Consider the following 22,897-nt stretch of genomic DNA (forward strand, 5'->3'; position numbering starts at 1 on the left):
CAAGTCGTTTTCTGTCTCTGCCAGGCCTTAAAGTGGCAATCGTTGCATTCCAACAATACGATAGATCAGTTATTCAATTGAAACAATTCCCGTTACCTGGAAATCGAACGCTAGGGAATCCTCACAGTCTGTCAGGCTCTCGTAGATGTTTCTTCGAATCGACCCAGCTCGTGGCGTGTCTTCGAAAGGCATCGTACTCGCAAGAATTAATTTATCGCTGGTCCGAGCACGCACGCGACCAGAAGCGGCTCCGGCACCGTCTGCGAACCTCGTTATTTACCCTCCTCGAACCCCATGAATTTATCGATCGCCACCGTCAGCCCGAAACGTGCCAAGAATTTTCGTTGGCCTCCGTTCCTTCGCCTTGGTCCTCGCGACCGGTCGTCTCGCGTTACTTACTTTTCCTTTGTTTCGTCGGTGTTTGCTCTCGAGACGTTGGGCTTTAGCGGAGGGGCAGCGAGAGGATTCGGGGTCTAGATGCCACTTGATCTCGTTTCGTTGCTGACTTAAGGCATCAGACCGGGAAAGTTTGATCGCAAATATGGCCGAGTGCCTTCCCGACGACTCGGCGAATGGCGGTTCGCGTGGAATTATAATTGCAAATTGCGGGAGATCGCTTCGTCGAGCGGAACATTTGAATCCGTATCGAAGCTTCGAGCTTTTCTTCTGATTTTTGGGAAAATTCCAACCCGTTCCGGACGGTCTTTCTCTTTGATTTTCGAGAAAATTAATGGAGCGTTTGTAAGATTTCGTTTTACTTCGCGTGAATTTTTATTATTCGTCCAACTGATCGAGATATACCTTCAATGGCGTTAACACTATGCCGTCCGCTTATTATTTTTATATACATTCTGTACATATGTAAATAAGTACAAAATTTTTTTGTATTATATATTTATTTATATTTTCTTGAATACTCAGTATTTAGCGCATGGGACCACAGTGGTGCCACCGGACGGCATAATGTTAAACGGAAAGAAATTGGACGAGATATTTCATCAGCTTATAAATATTTATCTTGCTCAAAGTTGTGTAAGCCGTGGATCGGATTTACGCGGTTCGACAGAATATCGCGTGTACAGGGATAATTCCCTCGCTCTGCCTGAAATATCTTGGCGTCGAATTTACCTGAAACCACTTTATGTATACAACTATTTTCGGCTCGCGCGGAATGCATCGGAAAAACGTGCAAAACACCTGCAAAACATAATGAAAATACTAACTCGAGTCGCAATATTATCCTTAGTCTCCTAATGGGGGTAGCCTAGTTCAGAGTGTTAATTTTTCATTCTTTCTGAGGACTTCATTTTTATAAAGGAACCTCCTTCTTTTTGACTCTCTGCCCTTTTCTACGCTCGACACTCGACTAGAGCTAAATGTAAACAGACACAGAATAGAAACCTCGTCTTGATAACTGCAATGTTTTGGGTCCCGATTTTCTTGCACTTATCCAGTCTTTTCTATATTTCACTTAACTTGATCACCTTAAATATATCGCTTATCATTTATAATACTAAAAGTCGAGAAACACCTTCATTAATATCGGTAAATCACGTACAAGAACAGCAATGTAACGTTTCCCTTGAAATATTACACGTTTTTTTCTGTTTGTTTGAAGCTTGATATTTCTGACCATCCGGTCGACGTAATTCAATATTAAACAAATAGTATCGTTGAAAATTCATGAAATGCGAAAATAAACGGAAAAATCCTGATGGAAAGTGCGGGTGGCGGAACGGTGAAAACAATATGCAAAGCGTTGAAAGCTTTTTAAAGCAGCTACTGACATTTACAACGGCGTTCTAGAACACGGCCAGCGACGACCGCCCGACGGAGGTTTATCAAACGTCTACAAATTCGCCGGAAATTGATAAATTCTTGGCAGTAATTACGGACCTTAATCGTCGCGTGGCAAATCGAGCTATGGTGTCCAATTAACGTTTAATTCCTCGCCAGATGATACGAGTCAACACGGATGGCGAATTTCTATTAAAGCTCGGAAGGCTGAGCTTTAGATCTGTTTAATGGTGCGTTGCTATGGTAATGGTGGCGCAGTCTGTTGACAGAAGCTAACAGACCAGTCTTTTCATCATTTTAATGAGATGCAAAAAAAAATATTGTCTAAGGTAAGACAGGGTAGCTAAGCTAGAGCTTGGAGAGAGGCTATTATTAAGCGTGCCGTTCATCTATAAAATAGCGGATGTTTAAATAAAAATAGATAATAGTGCCGACGCGTTAAATACAGAAGAGTCAGCTCGTCTAAAACTAACGATAAATCGATCGCACGGTAAAATTTTTGAAAGATTTCACAAGCAGAAAATTAACCCCTACAGGGCACAATTTTTTAAATCGGAGCAAACATGAATAACACTACCGCAAAAATTCTCGTGGCAACAGTCAGATTTGGCACAAAAATAATTATCTTCAATGGTGCCGCGTCCTTTTTATAACGTAGATGTCTTAATTTTGTTAGGAAATGGCGCCCATTTGGGGGTTATAATTTTTAAGAAATGGAAGTATTTAGATAGTAAAAATTGTTAAAGTAAATAGCATAGAAGAGACAATGAGAAAATATCACTATATTTTTATATCGGCGCCCCAGGCGAACCGCCCCCACCCCTAATGCCGGCTCTGCATATATCAAAGAAAACTGCAGTTGATACGTGTGTGCTTCAATGCATCACTGTAGGGTTAACACTCGTACGAATCTTCGTTGAAGTTCAACTAATTTTACAGAAACATGGCGCGCAGCTTTGGTTGCGTTTTCTCGGCAAACTCAACAAACATTCTTAATTAGATAGCCTCGGAAGCGTTAAAGACGAAGTTCTCGAGGAATGTGTTCCACAGTTTCTGAGGATCCTAATTCCGAAGTAGACACAATGGTCGCGTTTATGGCATTAATTTTATGAGCGAAGTTTCGCAATTTAACGCAAGAGATAGGGGAGAACGTGACCGAGCCCCGCGTAGCCACCGCTTAGGCTCGTAAAATTTAATGTCGCAATGCACCCTGATTTACATTAATAATCGTTAACGTTTATCTCGCAGAGAAGGTTGAATGTCTCATTTACATCTGCACTTGTCAACCTCGAGAGAGATTCTCTCGGTTGTTTCATAAGATTACCCGTGAATGGTAAAGTAAAGTCTCTATAAATGCGCAAGCTCAGGATTGACCTTGTGCGTTTATCGTAGAGTTCGTACATTCTCCGAAGAGGATGGAACGAAAACACCAGGGTATGTCGGTGAGACAATTTAATGCAACGTACATTGCGTTGCGACGAGTAATCTTCGACATATCCCCAGTGGTGGAGATGGTTTCTGTGCATTTATCGCAGACAAATTTGTGCATTTATGGTCGACTTAACTTTACCCATTTTCAACTGTAATTCACGCTCCATAGGTATTCCGCAGTTAATCATTCGCAATTCTAGCACCCTGTCACGGGACTTCGTTATTTGGAAACTACTCCGTCGTTTCGAGGTTAAACGGTATCCGAAAATTCGCTGTCGAAATGAATGGGCGTGCGAGCACATTCACGTGAAACTGGGTCACGCATGCGAGTAGTAAACATAAAAGGGGGAGAAAAAATAGAAAAAGAAAAAAAAAGCGTACTCTTGACGCGTAAAGAAATGCTGACTCCCCATCTGTCGATCACTTCTGTTTCGCTGAGCACGTCTCGGAGCGTGGACGCTACAAACCCCTTAAAGAGAGATGCGCTCGAAACTCAGTTAAAGGGCATATGCCTATCTGGCTGTGTTCCGTCGATACGCGTGCGAAAGTCTGCGGTCTATGTTGGTTTTACGTTCGTTTTAGGGTGTGCTAAACATGGGGGAGATTTTGTACGTGATCGAGACGCGTCTGTAGCCAAGACTAGGTCAGTTATTCTTATACTATCACGGTCGCCCGTTGGTGTCCCCTATCAGTCATAAAATTCACCCTCGCTGCGCGTCTACTATCAAGCCCCGTGTATCGTGGGTCAGGGATATTATCAATCATGCTCAGCTGTAGGCTAGATACGAGCGTTGGAGTAGGTCTGGATTACCTCTGTGCCGGATTTAAATTATATTAGTGTCGAGGGTGAGCTTGGTTAGACCACGGTATTCAGCTGAAATGGGGGTGGAAATTACACTTGCAGCGGTTAGTAGCGGGGGTTTGGGGCGTTGGGTTTCGAATAGACAAACACAGCACGTGCTTGCGGGGGTGAGAAGGTCATATTGTGTCTTTCGTTACAGTCATTTACAGTCATTCCAGTAAATATTCGTACCCTCTGTGTTTATTGAAGGAATTCGTCTTAATTAAGCGATGGGTTTGATTCTTACAAATAAATTTTGTATTGTTTCATATATTTATTATTCTTTTATTAATAAATTTTAGGGGAAGAAATAATTAACCAACGTTAGAATAAATATTCGCGCTACATCCGTGGGACTTAAAATAACTATTAATTGAATGTTTACGTAATTTGTTAAACGTTTCGCGTGCTATTGCTCGTGTCAGTTTTGTTAATAAACGAGCCTCAAACGGTGAATACAAGATGAACGAGATCACCAGAATCTGTTGAAATATGGATACGCGCGCAGACATTGAAATTCACGTCGTGCACGGGATTTCATGCAAATTTCAGTTGAAATCGGGAAACAATATTTAGCTTAACGAACGCGGTTAACGCGCTGACGGAGTTTGGGATTTCTTCTGTGTACGTGTAATTATCATGGCCGTTTGTTGAAGCACGCCGTTCTGTGCGATTTTTATTTCTCGATGACGGCAGATTCGAATATATTTTTATTGTTGTCATCACGACCAGCGAAGTAAATATAAACTGGGTTCTTAATGAAATCGTTCCCCGACTCGGCCGATCGCCTTCGTTGTGTTATTTTCGTCAAAAGGTTGGACGAAACGATGGTGCATCTGTTCGCCATATATCAACCTCGGAACAAAATACGTCTGCGTATCTTCGTGGCATTTTTTGGCGCGAGGCCAGCGAATGTACGCGTTGCATCTGATATCGAGACCCACAGGTATTCTCGTTAACCCATTGAAAGTATAAAGGCGAACTCCGACAAGGATCGAACATTAATAGAACGTCTTTGAACGCCATATCTAACCTATTCTATTTCTATAATATTATCAATGATTAATTGATACACGAAAGCTATGGATCATTTATGCGATTCCATTTCCCGTTACAATTAGGAGAACTTGTTACGATTTCGTTATTCACCGTTGCTTGTTACCTTATAATAATTCGGTTTAATATCGTTAATTTGCGTAAGTTCTGCAATAATTACAATTATTCGAATTTCACTCCCGTTCTCGTTCCAGAGGGGAACAGAGAGGTAAGTGAAAATGAAGCGTATCGAGTGAACTCGAGAGCCAAATCCGACAATACGCGTGTTCCCATTCGAAATAAACAAGCAAATATTTGTTTGGTCGGTTTACGATACAATGCCGATCGAAACAACGATACGTAGCCCTGCCGATTTGCGCGGTTTACGATTCGCTATTTGACAAGGAAAAGAAAAACGGTGGAAATTTATTTCGCGTCACTCGAGATTTCTCCACGATGCGGTGCCTTAGTCTTCGTAATCCGCAATGTTCGTTCGAAAAATGTTGACATTAGAGACATTTGAAAAAATAATTCAGACAGTAAAAATAAATAGAGAGAATAATATGATAAAAGATGTAACGCTCAGCCCTGTGGCGAAACGATTGCACCAAAATTTTTCCCCCCTAAATTGCTCGACCAATCGATGAGGTGCATTCCGGGGTAAGCCTTCGCTCGAGCCAAGGCAGCAGAAACTAAGTCCCGTCGATAGAAAGCCCAATTATCCGTTGAATTCGCAAGTAGCCATCAGGTCTCCTCTAAGCCTCTGTTGAGCTCGATGCCAAAGTCCTCCTGGACCTCGGCGAGGCTTTTCCCGGTGGTATCCTTGGCCACGATGGCGCAGAACAGAGAGACGAGCCAGCATATGGCTGCGGAGAGCCACATGAGCTTCGCGGTGCCTAGGGTAACGAACATTTCGTCGAACGTCAGGGTAGCCAACAGCGACACCAGCCAACCTAGGACCAATGCTACAGCTGCTCCCGATATCCTCACTTCCGCTGGGAGTACGTCTCCCAGCACGGACCAGGAAATGGGACCCAAGCCCAGATTGAACGATGCGAAGAAGAGGATGATCCACGTAGGCGCCATCCAAAAGTAGATATCGTCATACTCGGGGTCCATGTCGCGTAAACTGAAGAACCAGCCTGGAACAGAACGTGCCGTTGGCAAATTTATTCTTCTATCCAACGATTAATATAAGATTAAGATAAGGTTTTATATAAGACTGTGTGGTGAAAATATGAGGTCTCGTTTAAAAACAAATACGACGACCTTGAAATCTTGAGAAGAATGATCTTGAGAACAAAATTCGGCCCATCACCGTATTGGCGCCTTCGAACAGAATATTTTTTTCCTCTGACATTTTTTTCTATCACACATAGTAAGCGACATATTTAAGGTGGTCAAGTTAGGGTGAAATATAGTAAAGACTCCATAAATGCACAAGCTCGGGATTGAAATTGTGCGTTTATCGTAGAGTTCGTATATTCTCTGAAGAGGATGGAAAACTTTTATCATCATATTCCTGACATTTTTCTGATTAAAATGAGACCAAACACGATGTAATTCGGATAATATTTACTATGCATATACAGGGTGTCCCAAAAATGTTGGAGGTCCTTGAAAGGGGCGGTTCGAAGGGTGATTTGAAACAACTTTTTCCTTAGCAAAAATGTCGTCCAAGGCTTCGTTAAGGAGATATTAACAGAAAATCCCGACCAATCAGAGCGCGGCTGTCTAGTGCGTAGCCTACGCCACTGCGGGCGCCCCACCGGCGTACTCGCGCTCTGATTGGTCGGGGTTTTCTGTTAATATCTCCTTAACGAAGTCTAGGACAATATTTTCGTTAAGGAAAAAGTCGTTTCAAATCACCCTTCGAACCACCCCTTTCAAGGACCTCTTGAGACCACCCTTTTGGGACACCCTGTATAGCCACGTGCGAAGTATATTCATGTACATATTTATAACGGAAAATTGATTTGGAAACATGAAGACCATCATATATTCCAAACAATGAATATTAATTAAATCAAATAATTTTTAATATTCGTAACAGACAATAATCGATGCACTACGTGCAATTAGGTACCATTAACGTAAATGATCAACCGTCACGATCAGTTTCATGAAAATAATTGTTGCTATTAACTTATTACCGACGAGTTATTGATAATGAATTAATTGAAAGCAAACAGGTATTATAGAAGGCCACGGTAAAAGGCAAATTAATTGCTTTTCTAGAAATTACATTTCGAACGATGTCAAACTGAACGATGATTGCAATAACATGCAAATTACCAATTGAAAATATTTATACTGCTCCGTGTCGCTCGAAATGAATAATCTTACTTTTCAAATATTCCTGGATGGTGCGTACATTTTATTTAATATCCGATAAGCTTTTGAAACATTCCATGAAAAAAAAAAAAAAAAAATTAAAACTCATGAGCTGCACGGGAGCCGATTAAACCTGTCGCGACTCTTCAGTGGAGATATTTGAATTCTTTTAAATATTGTTCTCGACGTTACACCACTTGAATAATAAAAAGTAAAAATCAAGCACGGGCAAAGCTTTTCGCGAACGATATACTTACGACGAACAAACGAATGTACATCATCGATAATCATTCCGCGAGATGTACGCATCGTCGAGTGCAACGAAATAGATAAGCTTCGATAATTGCTCAGCATCGTATCGCATTTCGAGCGATTCCGATACACCCGAATCGTTCAGTCGACGAAAAGCTGTTTACCTAACAGTATCAGAAATAATCCCATAAGCAACGTGGACACAGAGAGTAGAATTCGACGTCCCAGAACGTCGACAAGGAACGCCGCTAAGAAGGACGTCAATATTTGAACGGCGCCGACGATTAACGTCTGTTCGCTTCCGGTCAGCTCGCCGGAACCCATGGTGTTGAATAGCGTCAGAGCGTAGAAGATCATCATATTGGCGCCGCTAAATTGCTGGCCCAGTACCACCCCGAAGCACGTCGCCAGAGAACGAAGGATTCGACGATTCTTCAGCATCTTCAAGCTGAGCTGCAATTAAAAAATTATTATATCTTTCGCTCGAGACAATTTTAAAAATATCACATTCCCATCATTTAATAATTTCTCTTCTTCCATAAATTAATTCTCAATTTTAATGAAAATATCTGTTAAGTAATTCTGCCTCGGTTACAACGCAGCATTTCGATATTCAAAAATTAATAATTTACTCGCATCGAATAACGTTTGTCCGGGAACTTTTCAATTCCCTCCCTCCCTAACCCCTCCGTCGTTTAATTTGCAACAAAACTCGGCTTTGTTTCGTTAATGGACAATGAAATGTTGTACGACTGGAAATAATTTAACGTGCTTTGGTTGCATTATGCAACTTTAATCGATTCGGTCTTTTTTTCTTCTCGATTTTTATTCCCGCGTTATTGGATTTTTAACTCTATCGGAACTTTATTCAAACAGTTCGGGAGTGCAACTCCGGTCGAATTGGTTTTAAATGGTTCGGCTTTTTGTTGTTCGATTTTCGATTCTCCGCGGAGCATTGATACAAAAATTTACAGACGCGCGATGTACACGCGCTCGAAACGAATTTAGGAACACTTTTTTGAACACCCGACGTACTTATTCATTAACGAAGGAAATTGCTGCGCTTACCTTTTTCGAGCGTGTCATGATAACCAGCTGCTTCATTTCGTTGATCTCGTGCTGGATATCGTAAGTGTCGCCGCGATACCATCTCAAGGATTTTTCTGCATTGATCTCGTCGTTCCTCGACAAATAGTAGAGGGGACTTTCTGGTAGCAATTTCGTTGGCATGATCGAGAAGCACGCGATCCCGCAAATTGAGCTGTACCTTCACGTGGAGGAATTGATTTATACAGTTCGCAGGGAAATTCAAGGTGAATTTTACCTTAAGATACGTAGCGTTAAGATTCGAGAATGGAGATTGAGGCGAATGGAAGGTTGTTGTATGAAATCATTTGGAAAAAGCTTCGTCAATTTGAAGGCTCTTACATGACGCTATACAGCTGATGTTTCCATAAATGCACAAGCTCGGGACTGACCTTGTGCGGTTATCGCAGAGTTCGTATATTCTCTGATGTTTGGCGACGAGCTTCGAACGTAGAGAAGGACAAGGAATAAATAAGAAGAGCGAAAGAGGAGCGAAAACACCAGGGTATGTCGGAGAGACAGTTTAATGCGACGGTGAAACGGTGATTTTTTTATTCTTAACTTTTTCGTTGTAAAACTTTTACCATCATGTTCTTGACATTTTTTCTGATTAAAATGAGACCAAACACGACATAATTCGGATGAGATGGAGATGGTTTTTGTGGATTTATCGTAGACAAATTTGTGCATTTATGGAAACATTACTGTAATTCTAAACTTCGAAGGTACAAAGGTATACAGAATTAAACGACAAGGTACCGCGTAATGTTATCAACGCAAACAATAAACCGAGCCGAAATCAAAGTCGACCGGTTTCAGTTTAAACAACAGCGCAGTGCGGTGGCTTTCAGACGGATTAACTGTAACGAAATACATTGGATAGGCTCATGAATAATTGAAGGTGAATCGACGGTATTTGCAAAGCCGCTTCCGTTGAGTTTCAAGACAAAACTCGCCTTTCAACGACATCAATCTCCTCATACAATTCAAATTGCACCGTACCTCCACACGGTCTCGTGTTCGTCGATGGCGTTCGCCGCGACGAAAGCGTACATGATGCCGCAGTTGACGAAAATTTGGAAGAAACCGAGCAGACGGCCACGGATCTTCTTGTCGGCGATTTCGGCCACGTAGGTGGGCGTCGCGACGGCGAAGATGCCACCGCATACCCCGCAGATTGCTCGACCCACCATCAGACAGGTGGTCTGAAAGTTATTGGTGACCTAAAATTCAAGAGAAATTTAAGAGAAATTTAGATAAACTAGAAGTAATAGTACGGTTAAACTTTGACGGACCTAAAATTTGTAAGTTTTTTTCTACATAAGCCTATAGATTTCGGCGATTGGAATCCAAAAATGCTAGTTTTCAGGCGAGGAATCCACTGGTTCAGAAGTTATGAGCAGTTAAAGGTGAACCTTTCTACCGTATTTGTCAGGCAATTCAAAAGTTGAATTCGTAATCTAGAGCACTCCCTCCCGCCCTCCCTCCCCGAGAAAATAGGCCCAAACCAACTCTGTTAATTCGAAATATGGCAGTTTTCAAAAATAGGCATAACAATATAAAAGTAGTACATAACGTAGTCCGCCACCACCGAGAATTTGTTTTACTGACAGGATATGGATACAAGACAATATGGCGTCGAAAGTATCAATCAAATACGGTAAAATGGCACTTTTAACTGCTCATAATTTATGGACTAGTGGATTCCTCGCCTTAAAACTAGCATTTCCGAATTTTTCTTGACAAAATCTACAGGATTATGTAAAAGAACTTAAAGATTTTAGGTCCGCCAAAGTAAAGTGCAGGTTATCGTACTTTTATTCCCGAGAAGCAGATGAGAGTCCATCCGACAGCGAGAAAAGGCATCGTGGCGATCATCATCGTCGTTCTTCTGACACGTCGCGCGAGAAACGGCACCAGGATCGCCCCAAAACCGGCTCCTGCGTTTAGGATGCCACCGATCACTCCAATTTCGGTGGCCGTGGCGTCCATGTGGTTTCTGAGCACCTCGCCAGCGCTGGAATTCCAGCCGAGGGCCACGCCGAGCGCGAAACCGCCGAGAGACGCTGCAATTTCACGAATAAACACGACCGTCGGCCATCTTATTACCGGGACAGGGACTTTTTATCGCTGAATCGCTTGTTTGGAGTTATCTTCAAGCTCTATACAAGGTTACCACTAGTTTTTCTTTTTTTAACACAGAAACGATGCATTAATTTACAGTCGCATCGGTACGGTATTCATTAACGCGTCCAAGTGAAAATATAACAAACAGAGAAATAAAGTGGCGAGAAGCACGCAAACGAAGTATATCAAAATATATATCAACATGAATTTAGACATCATAACGGGACTCTAGAAAATTGAAAATCCGGTACGAATGTTATTACTCTCGGCGACATGAAAATTCACAAGAATCGAAACGCAAGTTTGATTAACGAGCCGCGTTTAATCGACGGGATTTTAATCGACGAGCTCGCGTCGGGACTTAATTTAACGATAAGTTCGCGAAATAAAATCGTGGCACGATCGAGGAAATTTGCTTGTGTTGGTGACAAAATGGAAGAACGGGGGTTAGCTCACCTATGACAGCTCCGATATATTGGTTCAATTTCCGTATCTCGACCATATTGTCGTTGGCCGATGTCGAGGTCATCGTTTGCGCTGAAATTTATGCAAATATTTCCTTCGATAATTTTGGCCCTCCGATGACGAAAAAATGAGCGGACGCGATGGAATCGAATCGCAACTGAACCCGGCCCAATTACGACGCGGGTATTATCGACTTGGGATCTCGTAAAGTCGATCGTAGTCGCCGTTTGTTTGGAAAAACAAAACGGCTTTACGCGTTTTGGTCGGGCATTTTATCAGGCGTACAGTCGGTCGCGAAAGTTTCTCTAAAATGTTCCCGCAACGTTTCGTCGACCTTTAATTAACTTGAATTCAATTGTTAATGATATTCTTTTTCTCCGTCGTAATATTCCAGTAATTGTTTTACGCCGGTTTGATATCCACCTCTTGTTAAACGGAGTTCCACGTGTTTTCGATTAATTATGGAAAATGAATTTTCACAAACAATTTCAGTGCTTCTCGTTGGTTCGTTAATCGTTTCGTCGCACGGAAATAAAACCGATTCAATGTTACGTCGAGCTTTCCGTGATCGCTGGGTTTATTATAAAATTGCGTTACAATTAACCGCCCTTACATGCGCCGGTAAAATTCGTTCTATTTATTTTGAAATTGATCGCGGTCACGTGCGTACAGGACGTTCATTAAAATGTATTTCAACGTCAAATATTCCACCTTGTTACATTTCGCGTTGGGTTTTTACCATTGACCGTGGAAAATGTTACTCGCGATCAACGCCTCGTAATTCTGTTAACACCCTCGGGCGTAAAATTATTAATTAACCCTACAAGTATTGCGCGAATCGTGTTTTCAACTATCGCAGTGAAAACTGCCTGAGACTAATTTCTCGATGAAATAAATGTTATGTTGGCACCGATTTGTAATTTATCGCGATAGTCGTTTATATTAATATTATAAAGAGGTACAATTTATTTGTTTGTTTGTATATAGGGGGAAAATTTCAAGGGGGTTCCCTTGCCGATTTTCGACCAAAAAATTTTTATTTCTAGATTTCGCCCACAATATGGTTTTCAAGGTTTCTGGGGTCGAGAAACACGATTCTGAAGTCAGTTTGCCGATAAAAAAAAACGTTATCACGTGGTTTACTTATAAACAGGAAATAGAAATTTAATAGATTATTTAATATCATTTACCATAAAGAAAATAGAAATTATTTAATACTTTAAGTAATTATATCTAGAGCTGTTGAGAATTCATATAAATGAACACTTTACCGATTGTTAGTCTATTAATAGGCTTTTTGCTAGGACCACCAATACTTTGTTATCCATTATTACACATAACATCTAATGCTTCCATCATTACATGAATTAAAAAAGTATTGTGTAAATATTAATCGAAAAAGTACTCTAATGGATAAAATTGAGATTGAATAATACCAAAGTTGTCAAAATAAAAAATATTATTCAATTCATTTATGTTACACAAGTTGATACAATAGTAACAAATAATCATATTGTACCGATAATAACGTGTGTTCATGATTCTTTCAATAAATAAAAGAATAAAAATTGTTGTCAAAACAAAAAATATAATTGAATTTAATTACATGTCTAATCGTTACCGGTCGGTAAAGTATTAACTAGAAATTATTCCATTCTTTTTAATGCAGTTTTAGTACTCTTCGAAGTCGGTTGTAATTCTTTTTCCAAAAATAATTTTATACAATATAATTTATATCCTCGCTCATCAGACGAAAGTGCTCGATTCCCTGACGTGTCGCCGCTAAAGACTTCGGAGATAAATAATGAAACGATTAACTCAGGTTGCCGAAGAGGAAACACTGTTTCACGGCAATGCACAGCCGCGACTCGTCACATTGCAAACGAGAGGAAATTATCTTACCGAGTTCCACTTGTTTCTTCGTCTGCATGGGAACGTTCACGCAACAGGAAACATCAGCTTGCCGAGTAATTGGATAACCGACTATACCGACGTTTCCATGCACGGGCTATAGTTTACATGCAATTAAGTGAGCCGCGCGACGCTAAATGCAAACCCTTGATTATGCTCTATTTATCAACGCCTGGACTCTTAGCCGGTATCCATCAAATCCTAGAAGCTCTGTCGATTGGTACACTGGCTACGGAAGGATTACGCTGGTCATCATCGGGATAGCCAATTATATCCCTGGAGAACCAGCGTTCTCCATTCAACTCGATACTGATTGCTACAGAGACAGATGGCGATCGCTTTCCTTGGTTACGTTCCGATAATAGGCGGAGCCCTCAGGAGCTGTAGCGGTGTTTTTTGAAGCTACAGTACGGGCTTAGCAACCCCGAGGTACCCGAGCTAGAGAGGCCAGCGGGTCCCTATAGATGAGAAGTAAGAGATACAGTATTAAAACAATGCAGGGGTCATGCAAGATGCAAGAGCGCGTCGAATGAAGAAATATGTAAATGTAAACAAATAGAGAAAGTAGTAGTGAAACAGTTTTGACAATTACAAAAAGCTGATCGCTTTAATAAACGACTAAACTGAACTGATAATAGGCGGCCGTGCCTGTGGAGGGAGAGCGAGAGAGGGGAGAAAACGCGTGTAAATAGAGATGTCTCCGTTACGCGACAGCCAATTGCGCTGACTGTCCAACTCCTGAGCAACGGACAATAGCTTTGCAAGCCCGTGCCTTGTTATATCTCATTATGGAAACATCTGACGAAAAAATGTTTCAAACAAAATTTACTTGTTTTTTCCTGTACAATCTAAATATGTAACGTTCTACAGGGGGTTTTATTTAGAATTATAAAGATACCCCCACTCCTACATAAAGGGGAAGGGAGAGCCACTTCAAATTTACGGAGTTAGAAAAACCCTTTAGATCCATGCAATTTAAGATCAAGAACTTTCAAATCGATGGTATTTAGTAATAGTAGTAGTTTTCGAGATATTGAGCTGTTAAGAGTTATGTAGACCACCCTGTATATGAATGTTAGCCGTACCGAGCACTTGTGAGAAACGCGGTACGCCCGGTGTCCCTCTATTGGCGAGGACAAGAGATGACCACAATAGGAGTCCTGAATTTTTCTCTTCGAGTCTTCGAACCAATAGAGTATCGTTTAAATGTTCCGCCTTCCGACACGGAGCAAACTAATTACGGTTCTTGCTCTTTGACTCGAAATAAGCATCTTAAAACGCGAACTTTGCCGAGCAAGCGAAAAGTTCAGAAGCAGAATTCGTTTTCCCGGGGCAACGTTTCAAGCGTATCCCGTTCCCTTGCGTTTCGCATTTTGCTGAAATCTCTGCGACTCTAGTCAAGAACAGGATTTAATTTGTTAGCTGGGAGCATGCACGGCGCGCGGTTGTTTTCGCTTTGAAGCTTTTAAGCTTCTCCGTTTCGTCTCTCCCCGGCTCCGATCCATCGAATAAAGCCGTGACGACGCGACCAATTTTCGCATCAATGCCACTTCAAGATTCTCGATGCGAGGAGGCAATCTTGAACCGGATGCCGGGCAATCTCTGCTAGCAGCGCGCTGCCATTCAATCACGCGACACCTGCTTCGAAATAACTCAATGAATATTTAAAAATCTTTTATGGATGTTATTTGCTTCCCTCGCGATGGATTATTCAACCCTTTGCGCTCGGCGACAATTTCGTTACGAGGAGCTAACTTTATTTCCCGTTTCTATTTTCGTGAAAGCTAAATCGAGGGGAACAGCTTCGATGTCGGAACCGTTTCAGTAATTTTTATCGCGGAGTATGAATAATGAAACGAGTTGACGACTCCTCGGGCGAAAGGCGAATGGGATCAATAAATTAATATTCACGACAAATTTCCCGAAATTCCAGGTCCCCCCGGGGCAAGTATAATTTACGGTTAACGTATGCGTTTAGGCAGTTTATTGGCGTGCCATGGCGTCTCGGCGTCCCATGATCGTTTGAGCTCGATATATTATCGGTGTGGTTTCGAGTGCGCTTTGACGCAAGCGAAACAATTTTACCTGCTTTGGGGAGCAGGCGTCTTAAGGGAATCAGGAAAATCATCGACAACCGATCGAAGGGACAGAATCGGTTAGCAAATAGATCAAAGGCGACAGATTCGAACGAATTCCTTGGAGGAAAAAATGTTAATCATAAAAGTGTGATGGGGCAGGGATGGGAAGGTACAAAGTTACAGTCAGTCTCACGGGTATTCGTACCTTCTACGTCTGTTGAAGAAATTTGTTTAAATTAAGTACAGGTTTGATGTTTCTAAATAAATGATTCATTATAAGTATGTAGATAAATAGGCTTCACATTTCTGTTAACGTAAACTTGACGAAAGTGACCCCTGCAGTGGGGCCAGCGTGTACAGTATTGCCTCGAAATAAGCAAATTTCCGTGTTAACAATTTTGCATCCGACCGATAACTTTGGAGTTACAGCTTTGTGACAGATGACACACTGTTTAATAAATATAATAAAGAATTTATTTGGAAACATCACTGAACCTAAAAGGTACGAAAACTTATGGGATTGACTGTATATACGAAAGGTGCACAAGTAAGTGATATGTATATATGAATTGTGGTGATATAACGATAACGTATATACGTGTGTTATACGATATTTTGCTACGCTATTAATGACGGATCACGAGCAGATCGACAACCATCGACTATATGGCTGTCCCTGAAACGGGGGAAAACGTAACTGGAACAGTGTAATAAACGGACGTAACGCGGGATGCTCGTTTGGCCGTCTATCCAGTGTGTAGGTTCCCCGACGAGTACGCGGCGATGACAGCTGTCCCTCGCAAACAGCGCCCTTACAGTGGCGAATCGCTTCTCTTGCAACATCAGCGGACGGATGTCCTTTATCAACGTCGATAATACTGAAAAAATCAGTATTATCGAAGAGTTAATTTTTGCGCACTCTGATTATCATTGAAAAGCTCGATAGTGTACATTTTTTGTGCAATCTCACACTGTAGATTTCTCAAAGAAATAGCTTCTTTACAGGCTTAGGTGCTCGCGATGTATTCCGCTTCGCTGTTAGACAAAGCTACAGTTTTCTGTTCTTTTTTTTGTTTCCAAAAAAATTACACAACTAGATAAGATAAAAGAGAATCCAGTGTGTGACGTTCTATCGATAATATTTGCACCCCGATCTGCATCAACAAATCCTTTTAACATCGAGCTCCCATCTGCAGTATATTGTGGTATATTAAATTGTGGACAGTGGAAGCGTGTTGGGCCCGTAATCTAGAATGGAACACGTGTTGTTTGGTGACAAGATATAGACTATACTTTTATTTGCTATTCTGATTACAGTACTGCAGAGTACAGTAATGTCTCGTTAAACGCACAAATTTCTCTACGATAAGTGCACAGAAATCAGCCCCACAACTGGCGGTATACCTTTTGAGGGGTCTAGGAGTTCGATCGCAGTGTTTACATGATCGTATATTCTCTGATACATTTTTTGTGAAATTTCACACTGTAGATTTCTAAAAAAAATAGCTTCTTTGTTAATAATAATTCTTTGTTTCTTCGCTTTACGCTATTCTCAGTTCGTTCGAGTAGACCACCGATTCGATCGCTTCTCCAAACGTCCGTTGCGAAGGCAACTCCACAAAGGAGAGACGTTGCAGAACGAAGGGATATTCATAAAAATTCATTAAATCCTCTGAGGTATAATCTAATAGCGACGCGGTCTGCTCGTTGAACCTTTCGTAGTTGTCACTACTGTTGATCAAAGCCGGTTATTACGCTCACGTAGATTACAAAACGGCGAAGGCTCTTCTATTTTATAACGTCTATTAATCCCCCGTGTCGTCGAAAGCTGGTACAGAATGGAAAATGAATTTTTCATACGACCCACGATGGGACACGTTATCATCGCCCACGCTTCTGATCGATAACATTATTGGTAAGGCTAATAGAGATATGACGCCCATAGCGCGGCCCGCAGTGGTTGAAAAACAGTCATACCCCTGAATTATAAAAGCTACATTTTCACGAACCTATTATTACATTCTGGTAGCCAATTAGCCGCAGTACTTGAGTCTAAGATTGTTTTTTTTTTTTTTATAATTTCGTGTAACAGATGAGAAGGATGCACCTGAACCTTTCGTATTCTAACTAGATTTTGATAGATTTTTAACCAAAGTTTCGCTATGTTGCATGCTAAGAATTTCCAATTTTCATTTGTAATTTTATATTTTTTTGGAGCGATTAAGGGTGCCAATTTTATGGTCGTATTAGATACTTCACTGAACGTGAGAATATATAATGTCCACGTTAGTCGCACGATCAGTCCCAAGCTTGTGCGCTTATCGAGACATTACTGTATTTACACTCACGGCGTAAATGACAGCACTAGGCTCATACTTGTGGGGACTCGTCTTTTTTTAAACTAAAATTTAATCGATTTTGAACACCTCTGTGCAATCAGTATTGAATTTAGAGCGCTGGTTTTCCACTGACATTTTTTCTCATCACAAAACGCACACGAGATATGTATTTACGATTTAAGAACTAGTGGGACACCCTTTATAACAGTCTGTTGGTAAATCCAATGACAACGACAATAACGGCAGTGCCTGTACTTCCATGGACTCCACGTGTGTGTTACACGTATCCACGAATTCTGCACGCATTCCGCTTCCGTGAATATTTGCATACAAAACATGCATTTCCATAAACATTCATAGTCTAATAATCAGGACGAAGGGAATGAGTCTCGCGTGGAATCGAAACGACGACGTCCGATGGAAAGTAAAATCCTCGATTCAAAGCTGTCCTCTGCTCCCAGGCTTCTTCTTCAATTTCCGATCGCGGCGACCTCCTTTTATCCAAGTGCACGAACGCGAACGGACGTTCTTACCCTCTCCGCGCTTGCATATTTACATTCCAAGTGAAAATTTAGGAGGGTAGCTGCATTAAAGTGCGCGAACGTCCGACGCGCGTTAGGAAGCAGCTGCTCTCGCGAAGAAATTTACGTCATCGAGGAAAGCGTCTTCGAAGCGACGGGAAAACTGTGCTCGAGGATTCAAAATAACCGAGAGGGTGGGCGCTGGATAAAATCGAATAAATACGGTTCCACGATGTTTTCGAGACCGGCAGACCTCTACGACTCGAATTATATTTGGCGTCCGAAAAACAATTTAGAACCATCGATAAACGCTCCTTGTAACGTATAAAATCATCTACCGAAAGGATAAGCGTGGATGAACATACCGTATACGCCGTTACGTAATATTTTTATTGATTACGACACGCTGTGTAAAAACTAATCGTGATCAGATGGCTGGAATTCAACTTCGTTCGCGACTGTCGATACCAATGGTGAGAGGAAAAGATTGACGCCATAATTACACGAAGAGGTGCCAATAATTTCCGGTCGCAACAGTGACACGTGCAGAATTAACGTTTTTCCTTCGCGTTTTCTTGCGAGAACGCAATTATCCTGTCAACGGTCCGGGAACCGCGATGTTTTCTGCCTGTAGACGTGACGCGCGATTATGCATAATGGGGAATGAGGATTGTAATTAGTTGTTCGATCCGAGAACTACTTTCGCACGATGACTGCACCATTCTAACGGTTCTCAACCTGTTTCGTCTCCGAATACAGTCAGTCCCACAAGTGCTCGTGCCCTCTATCTTTACTCAAAAAAACTGTATGAATTAAACGATAGGTTTCATGTTTCCAAACAATTGTTGCATTGCGAATAGGTACATGACTAAACTTTATACGTGTATTTGTTTATAATGAATATATTTATTTGGAAACATTAAACGTATCATATAATTTAGGGGCTTGGGAAGTTGAAGAATAAAAAAAAAATCTCCACTTTTTTTTTTTTTTTAAATTAAAATTTAATCGATTCTGAACAGTTCTATGCAATCAGTATTGAATTTGGAGCCCTGGAACCTTAACTACTTCCAACCTCCTCCTAAATTTAATACTGATTGCAACGTGATTTTTTCCACTTTTTGATATTTCAAGCCCCTCAAGATAGATGTCTTCAATAGACATGGGGAGTAAGAATACTCATAGGACAGACTGTGTACATAGTAATCCCTTGACAAATGAGTACAGTTACCTTCCATTGTTCCGTAACCCTACCATCGATAAATTCCTGCTATTTGAAGGCGTTGGACTAAACAATTCCGGCGACTCGTGAAAATCGAGACGCACTCGAGTCTGGCCGTGTAATTTCAGCCGCGCTGACACGTTACGATGTCAACGAGGCCTCGATTACCGCCGTGTCACGGCCGCAGAAGTCTCGCGATGCAAAAAGTTCCACGAATCCCTCAGGCTCGTAAATGTTCATATTTCATTTGTACCGCTTCTCGAATGGCAAACGACAATTTATCGTTTGCGCGTGAAACGTTCGTCTAAATCGTTGGTCTATCGCGCGCGCAAACAAAACAAAAAAAAAAAAAAAATCTGATATGATCGATGATTCAGATACACCGCGGGGTTCGTTTCCGCGAGAACAGGAAAATTCGGTGAAACTCCTGCATTCGAAATACAGTTGCTAAAACAAGGTATCCAGACACGCGCGTATACTTCCGACGTTAACCCTTCCATTCCCATCTAGCGTGCGATCAGAATTCCGTATGGCACGAGCTGCGAAATTGAATTTTGGAATCGGGAGGGAAACGAGACACTTATCAGCGTGCTCGTGAACAATCGCGGCGAATCATTAGACGCGGCGGGAGTGAGCCGCGGGTATGTGTCAACACCGGCGAATGGATCGCGTATCTGCAGACTGCAATTAAGTTTCGCATAATTGCATTCTCGCGCGACGAACGTCGATAGGACGTTCCCCGCCCCCGACGATTTCCACGACTGCTCCGACAACTTTTCTCCCCTTCGATGGCCGACCTCGATCGAAATTTGAACCGAATCTTTATTAGGATACGAACTTTTATCGTGTCGTTAACGTCGCGCGCCGCAACAATTTTGTTTACCACTTCCAGGGCTCTAAATTCAATTCAATTAAATTTAAAAAAAGAAAAAACACAAACACAAACAAGATATTTGATCCCATAATTATGAAAGTGGTCCAATTGAAGAATTAAAAAAAAAATGAGTTCAATTTTATTTCACGCCACATCGGATTAGTTTAATAATTATGGGCGCATTTAAGATTCAAGAGTTAGGCGCGACACCCTGTATATTATCAGCAGAAATGTTCGTCTTATTGATGGAATGTTTTACATTCCTGTGTCTTATCGACGGTATTATTTTACCTCGTCGATCCTTCACCTCTTTTCCTTATTGTTCCGAAAATCCTAACTAAATATACTTATAAATATTCCTACAGCCGCCAAATAATTTTCACGCTTCCTCCGTGGTTATTTTCCGAGTCGGATTCTCGAGGCAGGGAGTTCTCGAATAAAACGCGGGGACAAACGAGCCACGATGTTGCACCCATAACTCAAGCGCTCCTTAAATCGTCGAAATCCGCGGTGTATCCAAGGAACACTGACCACCGAACTGGTACGAGTCCACCGGGTCGATATATCGCCGTGAAACTCGAACGCATCGGTGGTTCGTTTTTGGCACGATGCTGCGGCCGATTGCCAACTTCCAGAATGTTGCACGTTTGTCGCGTTATCGGGCCTCGATAGTTGCACCGCTCGGTGCATAAACGGGGGGAGAGATGAGGCGAACAATGAATACGTCGCTGTCTTCTGATTGACGTTGCCGATATACCTCGACTTCCAGAAAGAAGGTGAACGTTTCGGCATACTTAGTTCTAGTAACCTTCTATAACCACGAATAAGGAGTCAAATATGAACACGAATCCTAGGTAGAATCGGTGCTTAGAGGTAGGTTGGTCGTGTAGGATAAACGGATGAAATAATTTCTAGTTGATTTATATGAGTACTCAACAGGTCTAGATATAATTGCTTGGAAGTATGACAACATGCAGTGAAAAGTATGAAATAATTTCTATTTAAATTGCATTGGTACTTAACAGATTTTGATGAATTTGGTTAAATTATTAAACACAGCTTAGTAAATACAATGCAACCTGTTCGGAGGTGGCGCAAAATCAAAATTTGTTTATATTGAATACTGGTAATGTATACATGTATACTGTCTATGTGAAAATACTGTCTGAGAGGGTTTGATGTATTTGCTTTGGCGAGGAGTAGGGCAATATTGCATCCAGTCAATATACTATTTATACGGAAATACTGTCTGAGTAGATTTGTATATATGTATATTGTCTATGTGAAAATACTGTGTGAGAGGGTTTGATGTATTTGCTTTGGGGCGGAGGAGAGGGCAATATTGCATACAGTTAATGTATATACTATGTAACTTCTTGGCAGCGTGTACACGGTGTCTCGATATATCGAGTGTAACGAAAAAAGTGAAAGTAAGAAAGAGTAAATGAGAACGATCCTGCCATTCATCCGAACGAACACAATGAGGCTTCTGTAAATGCGAGGAGATACAGACTCTGGCTGCCGGAGGCGTGTAATTCACTGCTGGTGCATTATAATGGACGAGTCGCTTTAAAAACTTCTGTGCTCGATCGGCTTGCCGCCATGCGTGAGTATCGGTGTTGCGGTCTCTCGGGAGACCCCGATAGAGCAGCGCATAATGCTCGTCGTAGGGGGATTGAGTGTCCTCACTCGTATAGCATCTATTATGGGAATCTCGATAATCGAACGGTTTTCTGGGAAAAGAGGATCCGAATGTCGCTGAATTCTCGCGTTCCTTCGCACCTGTACGTACCCGTACCCTAGATTCTTCCATAAACTTCTCGTTTGTCCGCTTAAAATAAATTTATTCAAACTTCTTTGCCGCTTCCATCTGTATTCCTTTGCTTCTTCATTTGCGGTTCCTCCTCCTCTCGGTCTGCGCTCCTAAGCCATTGTTTTCTTTCGTTATTCCTGTAATTACTTTCCACCCTTTTTCTTTAGTATCTTTCCTTTCATCCCTCTTTTATTCGCGTGACTGTATTTCCTCGGTGTAATTTATTTAGAGTATCCTCTCCTCGTCTAATTCATCTCCACTTTTCCAGTCGAATTTCTCAACAGGTTCTTATGCTCGCTGTTTCCCCCGCTGGGAAAAAAAATCCTTTGTTGAGGTCTCCATAAATAACATCCCTCTTATTTTCTTCGTCCATTAAGACCCGGTCTCATCTCGTTTCTTGTTTGGTAGAGCATCGCTGGAATCCGACAATGGGAGGAAATTATTGTTATATCGCAAATCTGTTGTCCGTAGTTCTTCAGCAGAATTTTGTTCGACGTGTTACTGGCCATGGCATGTAACAGTTATTTATTCATCGCCTGTGTTCCCTAAACATCCGTGTTCCCGACAGTTCTACATATGTCCTTGTCGTTCTACATTTCCTTTGCCTCTGCCATTGTGTGGGTGGAGGTGGTGCGGGGGATGGGGGCGCCGGTAGTGTTCGTAGAGATCCCGGTGACCCTGCTGCGCCGAGTCCTGGTCATTGTGAACTTTTAGCGGGTATTCCCCTCCTTTCGAGGGGCGTGTCCTACACTACCCCCTCCCTCCGTTTAA

At 41.7% G+C, this 22,897-nt stretch overlaps 2 protein-coding genes across 4 annotated transcripts in view; one reads left to right on the top strand and one right to left on the bottom strand.

Moving 5' to 3' along the window:
* Positions 1-22,897, top strand: part of LOC128892754 (octopamine receptor beta-2R-like) — a 148,042-nt gene that overhangs the window by 69,355 nt on the left and 55,790 nt on the right. The window lies entirely within an intron of this gene.
* Positions 1,567-21,869, bottom strand: LOC128892716 (facilitated trehalose transporter Tret1-like). The gene is made up of 7 exons (XM_054153267.1): positions 20,605-21,869; positions 11,360-11,440; positions 10,592-10,842; positions 9,779-9,999; positions 8,759-8,957; positions 7,855-8,143; positions 1,567-6,246 (listed from the first exon to the last, which is right to left on the bottom strand). Exons 2-7 carry the CDS (start codon positions 11,430-11,432, stop codon positions 5,849-5,851), a joined length of 1,431 nt encoding a protein of 476 aa, XP_054009242.1. The 5' UTR covers positions 11,433-11,440; positions 20,605-21,869; the 3' UTR covers positions 1,567-5,848.

This window comes from Hylaeus anthracinus, unplaced genomic scaffold (assembly GCF_026225885.1).
Source record: "Hylaeus anthracinus isolate JK02 unplaced genomic scaffold, UHH_iyHylAnth1.0_haploid 0, whole genome shotgun sequence".
Classification (NCBI taxonomy): domain Eukaryota; kingdom Metazoa; phylum Arthropoda; class Insecta; order Hymenoptera; family Colletidae; genus Hylaeus; species Hylaeus anthracinus.

Coding starts and splice junctions, on each gene's coding strand:
- LOC128892716 (XM_054153267.1), bottom strand. CDS start 11,432: ATGACCTCGACATCGGCCAACGACAATATGGTCGAGATACGGAAATTG. Junction 10,843..11,359: donor ATATATCGGAGCTGTCATAG/GTGAGCTAACCC, acceptor GTGAAATTGCAG/CGTCTCTCGGCGGTTTCGCG. Junction 8,144..8,758: donor TCATGACACGCTCGAAAAAG/GTAAGCGCAGCA, acceptor TTTTAATTGCAG/CTCAGCTTGAAGATGCTGAA.